This window comes from Rhineura floridana, chromosome 20 (assembly GCF_030035675.1).
Source record: "Rhineura floridana isolate rRhiFlo1 chromosome 20, rRhiFlo1.hap2, whole genome shotgun sequence".
Classification (NCBI taxonomy): domain Eukaryota; kingdom Metazoa; phylum Chordata; class Lepidosauria; order Squamata; family Rhineuridae; genus Rhineura; species Rhineura floridana.
Window position 1 is genome coordinate 18,863,281 of NC_084499.1, and position 19,057 is coordinate 18,882,337.

At 47.9% G+C, this 19,057-nt stretch overlaps 1 protein-coding gene across 3 annotated transcripts in view; it reads right to left on the bottom strand.

The window, feature by feature from the left end:
• Positions 1 to 19,057, bottom strand: part of ABL1 (ABL proto-oncogene 1, non-receptor tyrosine kinase) — a 117,944-nt gene that overhangs the window by 29,522 nt on the left and 69,365 nt on the right. For all 3 annotated transcript variants that reach the window (XM_061603683.1, XM_061603682.1, XM_061603684.1), the window contains 3 exons: positions 9,159 to 9,332; positions 7,910 to 8,205; positions 4,403 to 4,675 (listed from right to left, as the gene is read on the bottom strand). In XM_061603683.1, coding sequence (XP_061459667.1) covers positions 4,403 to 4,675; positions 7,910 to 8,205; positions 9,159 to 9,332 — 743 coding nt within the window. The remainder of the gene's footprint in view (positions 1 to 4,402; positions 4,676 to 7,909; positions 8,206 to 9,158; positions 9,333 to 19,057) is intronic.

Here is a 19,057-nt window from a genome sequence, read left to right on the forward strand (position 1 = left end):
ATCAGCCCCTCCCCTATCCCCCATCCTGGAATCGGAAACTTCAGAAGAGGAGGGGGTGATGCTTCCCCCCTCACCACGCACACGCAGACAGCTGAAAAGACAGGAGAGAAGGGGGGGAAGGCGGGCAGTACCTGAGGGGCAGTTAAGGAGGAGCGAAAGATTGCGCGCCCGTTTGGCCCCTTCTTAAAGAACAGGCGGGAAGAAGTCCCTTGCTCTGTCAACTTTCTCCCAATGCCGCAGGACCTGTATCCCTGTATTGCTTCATGAGAAAACGCAGTCTTTGTTTGGACATTACCCTAATAAAACACGAATTAACTACAGCCGTTGGTCTGGTTCCTGAGTCACATCCTGGGCCTGACAGTGTCAAAGTACCTGCTTTTCACTCACAAAAAGCATGGAGATTTTACGACAGAATGCATATTGAAACATCTAAAAGAATCCAGCATCCGGAGGGTTGGCAGCCTTGGGGAAAGGGAATAGGCTCTGTGGTAATGTCAAGCCCTCCCCATCACCCAAAAGGTACAAGGCAGGGGCATGGCCCCTTTGAGTGTCTTTGCCTGGCTGGAATTTTTATTTATTTGTTTGTTTGTTTGACTGATTGATTGATTAAATAATTAATATCCCGCCCTTCCTCCCAGCTGGAGTCCAGGGCAGCAAACAAAAGTGCTAAAAACACATCAAAACATCATAAAAACAGACCTTAGAATACATTAAAACAAAACAACTTTAAGAACATTTTTTTTAAAAAAGCTTTAAAATAACATCTTTTTTAAAAGGGTTAAAAAACATATTGTTTTTAAAAAACGTATTAAAAGCAATTCCAACACAGACGCAGACTGGGATAGGTCTCTCCTTAAAAGGTTTGTTGAAAGAGAAAGGTCTTCAATAGTTGCCAAAAAGATAACAGAGATGGCACCTGTCTAATATTCAAGGGGAGGGAATTCCACAGGGTAGGTGCCACTACACTAAAGGTCCGTTTCCTATCTTGTGCGGAACGGACCTCCTGATAAGATGGTATCTGCAGGAGGCCCTCACCTGCAGAGCGCAGTGATCGACTGGGTATATAAGGGATAAGATGGTCTTTCAGGTATCCTGGTCCCGAGCTGTATAGGGCTTTGTACACCAAAACTAGAACCTTGAACTTGGCCCAGTAGCAAATGGGCAGCCAAATGTGCCTTTGAACTCTGATAGCCCCTCTCACTTGCCTGTGTGGAGGATAGAGAGTGGGGTGTGTGTGCGTGTGTGTGTGCGTGTGTGAACTATCCTCCTGCACAAAGGTAAAGCTCACATTTGTTGTTCTGTCTACTTTTGCATCTCGCATGTCACCCCAGAGAGGCTGCCCAGAAGGGAATGCAGCATGCAGCCCTCAGGCTCTATGTAGCTGGAAAGAAAAGACCTATGTTTTATATTGTTATTAAATTTGCATCCTGTTTCTCCTGCAAGGAGTTCAGGACAACAAACCTGCATGGCAGGCTAGGCTGAGACACTTGTCCAGGAATATCCAGTGAGCTTCATGGCTGAGTGAGGACGGGAGGGGGAATTCGAATCGAGCCCTCTTCAAGCAAGATACTTTGTCAAGCATGCTACAACTTCCAGAGTGGTTTAACCATCGATTCACCTTCCCAGGGAACTCTGGGAACTGTCACTCTGTGAGGGGGATAGGAAGTCTCCTACCAACTCTCAGTACCTTCAACAAATTACAGTTCCCAGGATTCTTTGACGGGGGGAGAAGCCATGACTGTGGAAAGTTGTATGATATGGCTTTCAATGAGTAGTGCAGAAAGGGTCATTATTGTGACCTGGGCTAGCCACAACAGCTATGCTCTGCCTCCATGGCTGCAGGCAGCATGCTTCCAAATACCAGTTGCTGGAAACTTCAGGAAGGGAAAGTGCTCTTTGCGCTCAGGTCTTGCTTGTGGGCTCCTCGTTGGGGGATCTGGTTAGCCACTCTGAGAACGGGATGCTGGACTAGATGGGCCCCCTTTGGACTTATCCAGCAGGACTCTTCTTATGCTCTAAGGCGTTAACCAAAGAGGCGGCGCTTTTCTCTCTTGCAAAAAGCTACAGGCCGATTCCCTTCTCACCTGATGCAAGGAAATGGAACATTTCGCCCTCTCCCCCCCTCCACCCCCATCGCCACCCACTGCAATGTATTATAATCAGCCTTGTTGGAACACTAGGTGTCACTGTCTGCATATGTTAAAACACACACACACACACACACCAATCCCGCAACCAGGAAGGAGCCTTGGAAGAGTCTGATCTTCTCAGGGCAAAATTAAGAGTGGAAAAACAACAACTTGCAGCGCTGCCACCGTTGGGGCACAGCTCAGCATTCAAGTACAAATCCTTCTGGAAGTCACAGCGCCGTTTCTCAAATACTGTGGAATGTTAGTTTTACAGACACGAAGTACGAGGGAGGGGTGCTGGTGTGTGTCTGTGCAAACATAGTAATAAATGTAGGCCTGCCCTAGCTCTCCTAACCTTGCAGTGGAGTCCCAAGTTAGCGCACACGGATCTTATACGGCTGCTTCCGGTGGCAGCAAGGCAGACGACTGCGGGGGGATGGAAAATGCCCTCTGATTTTACATTAAACAATTGGTATAGCAGCGTCTGGTCCTTAGCCTTGCCCAAGAGATTGACACAATCTGTTAGCGTCACCCTAAGGCAGGCTTTTTTTAAGGAAACCTGCTTCCTTTTTTTCTCATTTGTAAACGAATCACTGGAAGGTATGGAGCCGCCTGCCTCGCAGAGACACTTTTGGAGGGGTTTCCTTCATTAAAGATTTACTGTATAGCATTTTGGCCACTAGTGATGCTTACCATTATCCCTCCCCCCTCCCCTCAGTCCCTCCCTTGTTTTCTGTACGTCATTCTGTAGTACCAAGACTTTGCGGTTATGTTTGCAGTCATATTGCAATGTGTTCTTTCTTTTTTTTGCATTATGAAAATATTTCAGTACAATACGTTGGGGGCGGGGAGAAATAAATGCACCAAGGCGAACCAGAAAAGAGTATTTGCCAGTTCAGGGGGTTGGGGGCATGAGCCCATAACTGCTGCAGAGGTTTGGAAAGTCTGTTATTCTTGTATGCCTGGGAACACAGGCAGCTGCCTTCTACCGAGTCAGACCATTGGTCCATGTAGCTCAGTAATGTCTGCACTGACTGGCAGCAGCTCTCTGGGGTTTCAGGCAGGGAATCTCTCCCAGCCCTACATGGAGTTGCCGGGGGCTGAACCTGGGACCTTCTGCACGCAAGGCAGACGCTGTACCCCTGAGCTAAGGCCATTCTCCACATGCTGCACTCAGCCGATTGCATCACCTGAATCATTTGGCCCAAGTGAAAAGAGTTGCTGTTGTGCTCAGGTCTTGCTTGAGTGCTTGCCGTTGGGGGCATCTGGACGGCCACTGTGAGAACAGGAGGCTGGACTAGATGAGCCCCCTTTGGCCCAATCCAGCAGGGCTATTCTTATGTTCTACCTCCACTGTTGGAGGCAGTATGCTCTGAGGGATCGCAAGTGGAGACAGCCCAGTTGTGCTCAAGTCCTACTTGTGGGCTTCCCACTGGGGCATCCGGTCGGCCACTGTGAGAACAGGACGCTGGACTAAAATAAGACACTGGGCTGATCCAACAGCTGGGCTCTTATGTTTTTAGGCCTCCTTTTCCCCACAGTGGGCACCCAGATGCTTTCAAAAATCCCATGAACAGGGCATGAAGGCAATGGCCTTCATCTGCCGTTTGTCCCTAGGTATCTAACATTGTCAGGTATGCTGCCTCTGAACACGGAGGTTCCATTAACCGTCAGGGTCAATATCCATATTGACTGACCTCTTCTCCCCCATGGATTCCATCTAGTCTTCTTTTAAAGCCACCTAACTCCAGTGGCCATCACCACGTCATGTAGACTCCTCAATGATGGGATAGAAACATACAGGAGTCTCCCTTACACAGAGTCAGACTCTCGGTCCATCTAACTGAGTATTGTCTATGCTGACTGATATCGGCTCTCCAGGGTTTCCCAGCCCTAGCACTGAACTAATGACTACTACATTCAGTTTTTTTAAAAAAAATTGTACCCCTCTTCCTACCCCGCCCCACCCTACCCACTGATGGAGATAAATAACAGCTAAAATGAGTGAATGGATACGTCTATTCCTCTGACACAGCCAGCGTTTCTTTCATGCTATTAGTCTCATTTTATAGCTGGGGGAGACTGAGGCTGGCTGGCAGCAGCTTTCCAGGCCAGAGGGCAAGCTTTTTTTCCCCCCAGCGGCCTATGTGCAAAAATAAACACCACCCTTTAATTCAGTTTAAGCTTTCCAGCTTTGAGATGCTGTGCGTTTTAAAAAGGGGCAACGGCCTCCAAGCGGAAGGATGGGAAGGGAGAGGGCAAACGGTCCTTACCTTTAAGGTCTTCACAGCCACTGTCAGGTTATACTTCTTCCAGACGCCTTCGTACACCTCCCCGTACTGGCCCCCTCCCAGCTTGTGTTTCATCGTGATGTCTGTTCGCTCGATCTCCCACTTGTCGTAGTTCGGGGACACGCCGTAGATGGTGGGCTTGTTCCGCTTTGGGGCCGGGTAGTGGAGAGTGGCGATCAGCCCGTCTGCAACGGTCGAGTGATGGTGGACCAGCTCGGCCAACGTGGTGAAGCGGCTCTCGGAAGACACATAAAGCTGAGAGGGAACCGGAAAGGGGGGAAAAGAGAGAGAGGGGGCATCACTGCAGGCCTGTGTTATTCCTAAAAGCTTTCCTACATATGATGGGCTGCCCTGTGTCTCATCTCCTGCCCTCCTGCTCTCTCGTGCTGTTGTTCTAATACAAATGACGACAACAGTAAGAACATAGAAGGCTGCCTTAACACAGAGTCAGGCCACCGGTCCCTCTGGCTCAGTATTGTCTACACAGACTGGCAGCGGCTGTCCAAGGTTTCAGGCAGGGAGCCTTTCCCAGCCCTACCTAGAGATGCCATCGGGGACTGAATCTTGGGACCTTCTGCATGCAAAGCAGGTGCTCTGGCACTGAGCTATGGCCCTTCCAAAGCATAAATTCTTTGAAAATGGAAATGGACTGCCTTCAAGTCGATCCTGACTTATGGCTACCCTATGAACAGGGTTCTCATGGTAAGTGGTATTCAGAGGGGGTTTACCATTGCCTCCCTCTGAGGCTAGTCCTCCCCAGCTGGCTAGGGCCTGCTCAGCTTGCCACAGCTGCACAAGCCAGCCCCTTCCTTGTCCGCAACTGGCAGCTGGGGGGCAACTGGGCTCTTTGGGACTATGCAGCTTGACCACGGCTGCACAGGTGACAGGACATGTAACCCCTGAGCCACTCCCTATGGGAGTGATCGTTAGCTGGCCTTTTACACCCAGGAGACACGAGCAGGGATTTGAACTCACAGACTCTGGACTCTCAGCCAGGCTCTCCTCCCCACTGTGCTATACCAGCATAAGCAATATATAAGCCGGCAATCGTATCAGAGCAAACTGACCTGACCACAAAAGAGACTCTGGTCAAAAACGCTCTGCCAAAGCTCCAGGGCCAAGTGGATGGCGTTAGCACATACTTTTCTCCACCAGACGCCGCAGCCCATCCCGTCTTTTGTAATAGTGAATATAATAATTTGGAGGAATGCAGTAGTGAATGGCAAGTACCTCTCCAGTCTGCAGCTCCTGCGGTTCCCCCTTCCCTGCTGGTCACACCATCTCCTCGCCCCCCACACGGCCTAACAGAGCTTCCCCTATCTCAGACAAGCTCCAGCAAAGAAAGCTGCCTTGTTACCAAATCCGGACATTCGTCCATCTGGCCTGGCAGAAGTCTTTCCTGTTATTTGCTATCTTCAGAGGAGGTCAGAGTTCAAGGACACATTGCAGCCAGGCAAAAACATTCCGGGTACAAAGCAGGGCCAGTGAGGGTGTGGCCTGCAGAGAGTCCTGACGGCCTGGCAGAGAGGACTGGAGGAATGCATTTTGTCGTCGTCCCCGTGCCATAGTGATATAGTCACAAAGTGCAAATCCCCCTGCACCCCTCCCTCCTAAGCTGTTGTCCTAACTACTGACACAGGCATTTGATGGCTGAAGGGGACTGATCCTGGCAACCTGGAGAGCACTGGATGGAAGAACATTTTAAAATTGTATCTGTGTTTTATAATGTTTTAAAGTGTTTTTTTTAAGTTTTATTTGTGCATTTTCAATAGTAAATACAAACAATCTTACTCTAAAGAACCCTAACTCCTCCCTTCCCACCAAACATTCCATGTATATATATCATTCTCAAAGAGGTTATTTAACAGGTTATGTGTAAGTATTGTGGTCAGTTGCAGGCTTTAGTTAATATCATGTTTATTGTCTCAGTAGGTTACTCCAGAACTTTTTAGAATTGCTTTTCTTGTTGTTGCTGTTAGATTGTTTTGTTATGTTTTCAGCCCTGGGCTCCTTCAGGAAGAAGGGTGGAATATAAATTTTACAGATTAGATTAGATTAGATTAGATTAGATTAGATTGACAGACAGACAGACAGACAGACAGACAGACTGTAAGTGCTTACAAGATATGAAATCCCACAGGCAAGCTGAGTAATGATACGGCAGTCTGGGAAAGCTCCCAAAGACATTTGGGAGACTGGGTGTGTGTGTCAAACCTCCCTTGATGATGATTTTTGTTAAATTTGGTAGAGGGTGGGTGCCTTGGTTTCAGTTGTGCCATTTTTCAAATGTATTAGAAAGAAAATAAAACGCACTCAGGATGCCTCCAGACTGTCAGTATTTTGCAGGAGGGATTCAAAATTTTAGGTTTGCACATTTAAAATGGATCAAAGGGCTCTCCCATCCTAGTCCAACAAATCCACTTAAATACACACACACACACACACATTTTGTGGTTGGGAAAGTGACGTACCAAAAAGTGTGGGCTGAACAAACGATTAGCGGGAAGATGTATAAACAATCAGGATGAATGCTCACTGTCATATAACCTCCCCGGAAACAGATCAGAACGAATGCTCAGTAAAGAGCAGACCTACTCTAATCACCACGTATGCTTTATGCTAACAAATAGGCCGAATGCTGGGAACAAAGGACGCTGCCTTATACTGAGTCAGACTGCTGGTCCATCTAGCGCGATATTGTCCACGATGACCGGCAGAGGATCCCCAGGGCTTCAGGCAGGGACCATCTCCATTGGGAACAGAACCTGGGACCACTAAGCTACAGACGCTTCTGAAGAGAAAGCTGGCTTATGCTAAGTCAGACCACTGATCCATCCAGTTCAGTATGGTCTACCCTGACCGGCAGCGGCCCTCCAGAGCTTTGGGCAGGAGCCTCTCACAGCCCCACCTGCAGATGCCAAGGTGTAAACCTGCGGCCTTCTGCATGCAAAGCAGGCGCTCCACCACTGAGCTACGACCCTTCTGCTAGTTAGGTTAGGTTCCAGTCTTCATGGTTCTGAATTAAGTAAAGGATGATTTAAACGGAGACATGGGAAGCTTCCTTATCCTGAGTTAGGCTTTTAGCTCAGCATTGACTGGCAGTGGCTCTCCAGGATTTCGCAGGAGAAAAAAAAAGAGGGGGGAGACCCCAAGACACTGAAAAAAGGGGATTCTTGAAATGAAAATCCAAGTAAGTTTTATTAAAAAGAAAGCACAATGCATTTCGGCCACTCAGTGACTTGGCCTTCGTCAGGGGATGAGCAGGTCTAAAACACTTACGTCTGCATAAATGTGCATGGAGTTTCTGCACTAATTCTGTGCAACTGAATAATGACCATGAAGCAATTCAGTTGCACAGAATTAGTGCAGAAACTCCATGCACATTTATGCAGACGTGTTGAAGATATACTTTTTAGACCTGCTCATCCCCTGACGAAGGCCAAGTCACTCTAGATTGCACACGAAAAGCCAACCAGGAACTGCTCTCACCTTCCCGTCGGACGCAGTGTTGATCCTGTAGTGGTAAACCCTGCCCTCGTATCTCAGCGATATGGACCGCTGGCCCGGGCTGCTCTCGCTCTCCCGCACCAGGAAGCTGCCGTTGATCCCGCTGCTCAGCAAGTACTCGGCGGCATTCCGAGACACCGGCCCATGGTACCAAGAGTGCTTCTCCAAGCTGTTCACAGGGGTTATGTAGTTGCTGGGGACCCAGCCCTGCCCGTTCTTCGTTTGGGCTTCACACCATTCCCCATTGTGGTTGTAGCCCAAGACGCGGAGCTTTTCACCTTTCCGTTAACAAAGAAAAATATTAAAAGTTGCACATTCAGTGTTTATTTTTTACACGGACGAGGGCACAGGGGACAGGACCAGCAAGGACACAGTCAATTTCTTGATTTCAGGGGCATGTGCTGGAGGAGTCCCAGCAAAAAATAAATAAACCACCCATCGTTTCCTGAGATGATTCCTACATTGCCAGTTGTGTGAAACACAGCTCATCTGAGATGGAGGGCCTGCAAATGCGTTAAAAATTTGCATCTGCATGAAGACAACACGGTGGCCAAGTGAGGGAAGTTTGCTTTTGTACCACTGCGGTGCCATACCCGGGAAAGCCCTGCTCCAAAAACTGCACAATTTCATCTCAGAAGAAGACTTGGAGCAAGGAGGCACAAATTGATCTTAAAACACATATTGGCAGAAGATGCTCCATTGAGGACATCAGAGTCAAGCTGCACAGGGTTTCAGAGCTAATAACATGAATGTGAACTCAAGCCCTGAATCCAGTTTGAAGCTGGCACAGACGGAACGAACAGAGGAAGGAGAATCAGCCAGAAGGCTGCTGAGGAGATGATGATGATGAAATTTATTACCTGCCCTTCACCAGTAGGTCCCAGGGCAGGTCACAACAATATAAAATACATTATTAAAAATAGTTTAAATCAAATTGCATGACAGAAGGCAGACTGAGAGACCAGCCCCATCGGGCTCCTCTTGTCCCTGAACTGTTTCCATTCCATCTGGTCATTACCAGAGCTACTATTTAATTTTAAGAACTGGTGCCTGACTGTGCTTATTGCCTCTACCCTCTGGATTCCCTTTTCCTTTTGTGTTGTCTCCTTTAGCTTGCAAGCCAGCAGGTGAGGGCTGCCTTGATTGAATCCCACACGAAAATAGCAACACTCTGGAAGTGCCTTTGGTCTGGTACAAGCTTCGCAGCCAGATCCCTACATGCATCTCTTACCTTTAGTTATGCTGAGAGTGTTGTCTCCACTTGCTACAAAATCATACAGGGCAACAAAAAGATTGGGGTCATTTTCGCCAGGACCAGAAAGGAGATTCTCTTTGGAGTTCCAGCGGGCAGCTTCACTCAGGCCCTGTGGCTCAAATTCGGAGACTACTGGCCTTTGAAGCGCTTCTGGAAAAGAAAATTAAAAGGGGAGTTGAGAAGGAAAAGGTTAATTTTCAGATAACCGTCTGGAGTGCTTTTATTTATTTATTTATTTTTATTTTTATTTATTATTTCAATTTATATACCGCCCTTAGCGAAATAGCTCTCAGGGCGGTGAACAAACAAAATAAAATACAATATATCATAATAAAAATACAAAAACATATACAAACAAACAACGAAAAGCACAGCAAAAACAAAATAAATACTACAAAAATTAAAATACAGATTAAAAGATTTAAAAAGTTAAGAAGATTAAAATGCCTGGGAGCATAAAAAGGTCTTTACCTGGCGCCGAAAAGATAGAAGTGTAGGCGCCAGGCGTACCTCTTCGGGGAGGCTGTTCCACAACTCAGGGGCCACCACAGAAAAGGCCCTAGATCTCGTAACCACCCTCCGGGCTTCCCGATGGGTTGGTACCCGGAGGAGGGCCTTAGATTCTGAACGAAGTGAACGGGTAGGTTCATAGCGAGAGAGGCGTTCCACAAGGTATTGAGGTCCCACGCCGTGTAAGGCTTTATAGGTCAAAACCAGCACCTTGAATCTCGCCCGGAAGCAAATAGGAAGCCAGTGCAGACGCGCCAGGACAGGTGTTATATGCGAAGACCGACTGGTCCTCGTCAATAATCTGGCAGCTGCGTTCTGCACCAGCTGAAGCTTCCGAACTGTCTTCAAGGGCAGCCCTACGTAGAGCGCATTACAGTAATCCAATCTTGAAGTTACCAGAGCGTGGACAACGGAGGCGAGGTCGTCCCTGTCCAGATAGGGGCGTAGTTGGGCTACCAGACGAAGATGGTAAAACGCATTCCGTGCCACCGAGGCCACTTGGGCCTCGAGAGACAAGGAAGAGTCGAGAAGAACCCCCAAACTATGTACCTGTTCTTTCAGGGGGAGTGTAACCCCATCCAGAACAGGGTAAGCATCCACCATCTGAGCAGGGAAGGCGTTCACCAACAATGTCTCGGTCTTGTCTGGATTGAGTCTCAGTTTATTAGCTCTCATCCAGTCCATTATCGCGGTCAGGCAACGGTTCAGCACATCAACAGACTCACCTGAGGAAGATGAAAAGGAGAAATAGAGCTGCGTGTCATCAGCGTACTGATGGCAACGCACTCCAAAACTCCTGATGACCGCACCCAGCGGCTGCATGTAGATGTTGAAAAGCATGGGGGACAAGACCGATCCCTGGGGGACTCCACAATGGAGAGTCCATGGTGTCGAGTGATGTTCCCCAAGCACTACCTTCTGGTGACGATCCGCAAAGTAGGAGCGGAACCACTGCCAAGCAGTGCCCCCGACACCCAACTCCGCGAGTCTCCCCAGAAGGATACCATGGTCGATGGTATCAAACGCCGCTGAGAGATCAAGGAGAATCAACAGAGTCACACTCCCCCTGTCCCTCTCCCGACAAAGGTCATCATACAGGGCGACCAAGGCTGTTTCGGTGCCAAAACCGGGCCTGAAACCGGATTGAAACGGATCTAGATAATCGGTTTCATCCAAGAGCGCCTGGAGTTGGCTGGCAACCACCCGCTCCAAAACCTTGCCCAAAAAAGGGACATTCGCCACCGGTCTATAGTTATTCAGATTATCTGGGTCCAAGGAGGGTTTCTTTAAAAGAGGTCTCACTACTGCCTTCTTGAGGCTACCAGGGACTACTCCCTCCCTCAAGGAGGCGTTAACCACTTCCTTGGCCCAACCGGTGGTCCCAGCCCTGCTAGCTTTCACTAGCCAAGATGGGCAAGGATCCAGAACAGACGTGGTTGCCCGAACCATTCCAAGCACCTTGTCCACTTCCTCGAGCTGCACCAACTGAAACTCATCCAATAAAGAAGGACAAGGCCGTGCTCCGGACACTTCAATGGATTCATCTGTCACAACATCAGAGTCAAGGTCCCTGCGGATACATGCGATCTTATCTTGAAAGTGTCCAGCAATTTCGTTGCAGCGGGTCTCAGATGTTTCCATAGTATCGTGGGGGCCAGAGTGTAAGAGCCCTCGCACGACTTTAAAAAGCTCCGCTGGGCGGCATAAAGATGATCTAATAGAGGCAGCAAAATAGAGCTTCTTTGCTGTCCTTACCGCTTTTGTATACAACTTATTGGTGGCACTTACCAAACAAAGCATAGTTGTATCCACTGGGAGTTTTCCTCCATCTGCACTCCAGCCTCCTCCTCTCTTGTTTCATCGCTCTCAGCTCCGGAGTATACCACGGAGCGGTATGAGCTCTACACCGGAGGGGGCGCGCGGGAGCGATCGTGTCAATAGCCTGGGTCATTTCCGTATTCCACAGTGCGACCAGGGCCTCGACAGGAGCACCGATCCTATCAGCCGGAAAATCTCCCAGAGCCCTCTGAAAACCTACGGGATCCATCCGGCTCCAGGAGCAGATCAACTTAACAGATCCTCCACCTTTGCAGAGGGAAAGAGCCGCTGTGAGTCTAAATCTCAACAAGCGGTGATCTGTCCATGACAATGGAGTAGATGAAAAACACCCCACCACCAGATCACCATCTCCATGTCCAGTGGCGAAGATCAGATCAAGAGTATGTCCCGACACATGCGTTGGGCCAGTAGAAAATTGAGACAGCCCCATTGTTGTCATGGAGGCAATGAAGTCCTGAGCTGCGCCAGATAAGACAGCCTCGGCATGGACGTTGAAATCCCCCAGTACCAAAAGTCTAGGGGATCTCAACAGCACCTCCGAGACTATCTCTGTCAGCTCAGCTAAGGAAGCTGTTGGGCAACAAGGTGGACGGTACACCAACAGTATTCCTAGTCTGTCTCCCTGGCCCAATACAAGGTGGAGACATTCCAGACCAGTTGCCGTCTGGACAGGGTGCTTGGTGAGAGGAAAAGAACTCCTATAGACCACGGCGACCCCCCCTCCCCGGCCCTCAGATCTACCACAGTGCTGAACCAAATACCCGGGTGGACAAAGCTGGGAAAGAGCAACTCCTCCCTGATCAGCCACCCAGGTCTCGGTTATACATGCCAGGTCGGCACCCTCCTCCAGGATTAAATCATGGACAAGTGAGGATTTATTATGTACCGACCTGGCATTCAAAAGCAGCACTTGGAGATCCGAGAGCTGGCTGATAGGACAACCAGCAATCCTGTGGATATGAGGAGAACCGGAACAAGGCACAGACACAATTTGTCTGCGACGAGTTCCCCTTACCTGGCCTGTTCTCCTCCTAACACCATACCTCCCATTACCCGTCACTACGTTAATTGGGGCCCCCGAAAGCCCCCCTCCCTTTTCCCCTCCCTCCCTTCCAAACAAAACTTATACTGATTGGAGGATTCCCCCCACTCCATTTTTAAAAACAAACGGTACCCTTTATTTATATAAGATGACTTAATTTAGATGATTTTATGCTGCTCTTTGCACAAGCCACAGGGCAGCTTAAAACAAAGTTAAAAGCCCATAAAAACCCATAAACATAGCAAAATTCTTTAAAAACACGGAACAACAAATCACCGAAGGATGGCTACTAATCGCAGCAGCAGCAGCCGCAACCAGGCCTCTCCTCCTCCAAACGCCCATCAAAAAAACATGCATCTTAACCAACCATCTGAAACTATAAACAGATGGGGCCAGATGCACCACATACAAGGAGCCACCACTGAAAAAGCCCTTTAACGCCTCTCCCCACACACTACCAAACACCCAAGGTGCTTCCAGGTGGTTGTTTATCATGGGATGGGTGCACAGAACTTTTCTGCAGTGTCCACACAACAAAAAGCCAGCCTGTATATCCTCCACCCTTCCCCTGAAAAATATTTTTTTATTCCGGATTTTCCCTTCCAGGGGAAAATCCAACAAGTCTTTTAAAATTACATTTATACCCCACCTTTCTTTCATGATAGAAACCCAAGGTGACATACATGTGGTTCCCAAGTGATCTCATCCAGGCACTGACCAGACCCAGATCTGCTTAGCTTCAGGAAGGTAGTGGCCTCATGTGCCTTCAGAACATAGCCCGGGACAAGTAAAAAAAACAAACCTGTTGCCAGTGACCCGTTTGTGATTCCTCCAAGACCTGCTTGCAATATTAAGCCCCCATCTGGAAGCACTCTGAGTAAAGTTCAACTTTTGTTTTTTTAAAAAAAAATGAGGTTCATTTGGATGTTGTTGCACCCAGTTCCTCATGTTGGAGGGCTGCCCATCTCATGCACACTAGAAGAGCCACAGAGAGTGAAGCAAGCAAAGGCAACTTCTGTTCATATTTACATTTACAACTGGTTTTTCTCCTTGATGGAACTTGAGGTGGAACACAAAGGGTCTCTCATCCAGGTACTGACCAGACTCAGACCATCTCTGTTCTTCCAGTATGGCAGTGTCTGTGGGCTGCTATCAGTATTTTCCTTTCCATTTTAACATTTTCATTATAAAATAAGAGATCAAACATACAGAGCAAAGACCTTCCTCTACCCCTGCTGTCTCCCCTGTGCCACATTTTAGATTGTTAGTTCTTTGGGGCAGGGACCTCCCCTCTTGTACTCTCTAAAAGCACCACGCACACTGAAAACGATAAACAGAAGGTAAGACAAGTACAAACAATCAAAACAAAGAAAGGCATTAAGATCACATCATGGACTTGCACTAAAACAACCGAAGACCAATAAAATAAGTTTTAGCCTTTACAGCTGGATCCGGCCAATGGCCCATCCCGTCCAGCATCCTGTTCTCACAGGGGCCAACTGGATGCCTCAATGGGAAGCCCAAAACCAGGACCTGAGCGCAACAACAACTCTCCTCTCCTGCGGCTTCCAGCAACTGGTATTCAGAAGCATACTGCCTCCGACAGGGAAGGCAGAATGTAATATATGGAGATCATTTTCCTTTTTTTTTTTTTTAAATCATTTTCTCTCTTCCCTCCTCTCGGGCCCTGAGATCCTTTCTATTTTTATTGAGAGTTCCTTATGGAGCATGGGCCAATTGCATACAATTCACTTCTCCAATTAACCCCACTGAGCCCTTTGGATAGGGTGAGACACAAAATCAATATTAAATAAAGGAATACTATGAAAGTTGCACAGCATAGTTGATTGATACATAGAAAAAAGATACCGGTATGTGTGTATAAGTGCTCAATTAATGAGAAAAATCAATGTCTCAGGTGTGGGAAAGGAGAGAGGAAGAAAGTACGGTGTGTGGGGGGGTGAAAACTGAAACTGAGATTGGCAGTAGCGCAGTGGGCAGAGTGCCAGCTTTGCATGCAGAAGGTCTCCAGTTAAATCTCTGGCACCTCCAGGAAGGACTCAGAAAGACTGTCTGAAAACCTAGAGAGCTGCTGCCAGTCAGTGCAGACAATACTGAGCTAGGTGGACCAAGCATATGACAAAGTGCAAGGCACCTTCCAAGATCCACTTCCAAGGTTTTCCTTGATAGGGCTTCTCCCATCCTCATTCTCATGGGAAGAGAGTAAAAACAGACAGCCATTGCATCCAGCTTGCGTGATATGCTGTGCAAAACTCTCAGGCCCCATCTGCATTATACATTTAAAGCACTGTTGTATCACTTTAGCAGTCATGGCTTTCTCCAAAGAGTCCCAGGAACTGAAGTTTGGTAAGAGTGCTGAGAGTTGTTCGGAGACCCCCTGTCCCCTCCCAGAGCGTCTCAGAGTCCCCTGGGAAGAGGGACTGATTTCTAAATCATTCTGGGAATTGTTGCTCTGTGGTGGAAAGAGGGGTCTCCTACAAACTCTCAGCACCGTCAACAAACTACAGTTCCCAGGATTCTTTAGGGGAAAGCCGTGATCATTTACAGGGGCATTATACTGTTTAAAATGCATAAAATTACATCATATTTATGCCATATTATGCTAAGGAGAATAGTTCCCCCCCCATTTTATTTCAACTTATTTATGTGTAAACATATTAAAAGTATTATTACACTTCTTTTGACTTTTGAATGTATACCTCTGAATATACATTACAATGAAAAAAGTCCTGAAAACCAGTTTTGGTTTTTATTTATTACATTTACTTTCCACCTTTCCTCCAGGGTGGCGTACAAGCATGGCTTTCTCCCTCTCCGTTTTATCCTCACAACAACCCTATGAGGTAAGTTATTTATTTATGTATTTATTTATTACATTTATACCCCGCCTTTCTTTCCATGATAGAAACCCAAGGTGGCTTATATATGGTTCCCAAGCGGTCTCCCATCCAGGCACTGACCACACCTGACCTTGCTTAGCTTCAGCAGGAAGCTGGCCTTTTGTGCCTTCAGACCATAGCCTGGGTTAGGCTGAGAGGCAGTGACTGACTCAAGGTCATGCTGTGACCTTCATGGTCGAGTGGAGGATTTGAACCCTGGCCTCCCGAGGTCTCAGTATGACACTCTAACCACTGCACCACACTGTTGAGATTGACTCTAGTCTGGCACTTCCCATCAGGAGTTATCCTTATATTCTCATTCAGCAAAGGAAAAATTCTTGAAAGAAAGAAAGAAAGAAAGAAAGAAAGAAAGAAAGAAAGAAAGAAAGAAAGAAAGAAAGAAAGAAAGAAGGGGGGAAGCCTGATTGCCATAAAACAATTAAGTTTTTATTTTAAACGCATTATAGAGATTTAATCTCACCCCCTCGCTCACCCCAGCTCTTTTTTTTTTTGCACAGAAATTGCCCATTTTATCATCTCTGCTGTGCTGTAATGACGACAATTATGGAAGAAACAGAAAAGCCACTTGGAGAAAATTAAGCTGATTAATCATTTTGCCACGGAAGAATGCTTTGATCTTGTCTAGCCTGTTGAAAGGTCCCTTATCAAGCAAGAGGCGCCATAAGGACTGGAGTTCTCTCTCTCTCTCTCTCTCTCTCTCTCTCTCTCTCTCTCTCACACACACACACACACACACACACACACACACACACACACACACACACACACACACACACACGGGTTACATCATCAGCTGGGTAAACACCTGGAATAAACAGACAGCTAACAGCTGGAGATGGTGGAGGAATAGCATAGGTTGCGAGCATTGCTGAGAGGAAAAGCTACTCGCTCACCCACTCTCTCCTCCCCCTTTAATCCGCCCCCATGCGTAGGCTGTACTGTAAACTATGCACAGTGGGACGTCATGTAACCTCGGTCAGCAAGAAAAAAAAGCGCCTCCCAATAGGGACTGATTCAACAGGAAGACCGGAAATCCAAAGCCGTCTCCCCTCCAATTACACCGCGACCAAGGACTAGCAGCGGATTGCTCATGCCAGGTCTTGAATCAAGGTTCTGGAGAGAGGCCATGCTGTGTACACCACAAAAGCCCTCCCCTTACTCTCCTCCTCTCATGTTTATGTCAAGAATTCAACTCTTTCGCTCTCTCTTTATGCCAAATTACTGGCTTTGTTTTCAGAGGCAGCATGCCAAACTTCAGGACAATCAATGAAAGTGCGACGTGGAAAGCAAGGAAGGCAGCCTTGCCTTTGAGGGGCATCTTCATAAGAACTTAAGAAGAGCTGCCTGCTGGATCCGGACAAAGAGAGTCCATCTAGTCCAGCCTCCCGTTCTGAGTGGCCATCGAGATGCTCCAAAGGGAAGCCCACAAGCAGGACCTGAGCGCAACAGCACTCTCTTCCCACTTGTGATTCCCAGCAACTGGCATTCAGAGGCTTAATGTTTCTGGCAGCGGAGGTAGAACATAAGAGGAGACCCAATGGGTTCGCCCAAAGGCCCATCTAGTTCAACATCCTGTTCTCACAGAGGGCAACCGGATGCCCCAATAGGAAGCACACAAGCAGAACCTGAGTGCAATAGTGCTTTTCCCACTTGTGATCCCCAGCAACTGGTAGTCAGGGAGAGACTGCCTCTGGGTGTGGAAGTTCCATCCTCAGAATGTGGCCTTGCTGCATCAGGCCAAGGGGAGCCCATCAAGTCCAGCATCCTGTTCTCACAGTCACCAACCAGATGCCCCCATGGGAAGCACATAAGCAGATGTCAGCGAAACAGCAGCTCTCCTCACTTGTGAAGGTATTCAGAGGCACAATGCCTCTCACCGTGGAGGGAGAACATCAGAAGAGCCCTGCTGGATCAGGTCAAAGGCTCTTCTAGTCCAGCATGCCTCTGGGAAGCGCACAAGCAGGACACTAGCTCAGTAACACACTAGGACTAGGGATGGGAGAGAAATTTTAATTTGCCTTTGAAGGAGAACCTACCAAATTTGTGTTTTCCGGAACAATGCAAGAACCAAAACGGCTTTGCAAAAACTGTATGTTAGGCAGAAATGCATACAAAGAGTGTTTATTAGGAGAAATTCACACTAAAATGCTGATGAATTTTCATGAGGGGTTAAAAATCTAAATTCACAAACTGATGTGGAAATGCGGAGAAGCAAACTTTAATTCTGGAGAAATGAGAAACTGAAAGAAACCGAAATGTATAGATCCACACACCTCTATGTTAGGGCAGGACCCATATGTAAGCCAATGCAAGATTTCCAGATTTGGGCAACGGATCTCCCACACATGGCAGTGGGGAAACTGAAGAGGTGAAGAGACAGCTCACGAGCCCAAAGCTCACTGCCGCTCACCAAAAGCTGCCTCTGAGCAGCTTCACTCTGCTGATGCTTTAAGCCTCATTTTCACTTGCACCTCACACCCTCCCAAACTTGGAAAACAGCATCTCCGCACACATCCCTTTCAAAACACCACTTTTTTGCCTCTACTTTTTTCTCCCAGCAGCGCCTCTTCCAAACGGAGAGCCAAATGCTTTAGATCACCACGTCACAATCTGATTCAGCAGGGAGGGACAGGCAGACACCCACCCTCTCCTTTGGGCATGGATGCTTCTGACTGTATCACAGATACGACGCTTTTCAGAAGCAGTGATGATGGCAGGTGGAAAGCAACAACCCTTGACTATTCGTTTCGGCCTGCCCATTGAAACTTGGCCTGCGTTAGTTTAGAGCTGCAAGGGCTTATTTGATGAGAAGACGATCTGCAGTCACCGGCTTCTACCCTCACTTTTTATCCATTTCATTTTCCTCCAGATGCCCTCTCCCAGAGCTGCAGCATCAGCAATCTGTGGGGCCAAGGGGCATTCCCTACGGCAGGGTGGGAAACATCAGGGTCAGGGGCTAACTGCTGCCCTCCAGGCCTCCATCTGGCCCTCGGAGCACAATGGCCACACCCCCTCTGTCAAGGCCACACCCCTCACCAGCCTAGCCACACCCACTCCATGAGTGCTTTTGCTTGGCTGGATGGAGTGTGGTGTAGAAACCTCTGACTTTTGTGTATCTGGAATGTGGTACAGAGAACCACATCATTAGCACAGCCTACATTTGCCTCAAGCCCCCCCACCTCTGACATGAGGCCCCCAGAAGGTTGCCCACAAGAGGCTGTGGCCCTTGAGATGAAAAAGGTTCTCTGCCGCTACACTATGGGTTGCATCCACAGTGTCATTCCTACTCAGAACAGACCCATTGAAATGAATGGGCACGACTAAGTTTAGGTTGATTAATTTCAGTGGATCTACTTTAAGTAGAACTTAGTTGGATACAAGCCTATGCTATCAAATATCTGAGCCTCCTCCTTCCACTGCACATTCATGAGACACACCCACAAAAAGATCCAGATTTAATCTAACAACTGCAGTTTCCTTTGCAAGGCCACAAAGTCTCTCCATGAACTTCAAAAAAGGAGACTGGTGAAATTCATGGAGAGGCTTCCCATCAAAAACCTCAT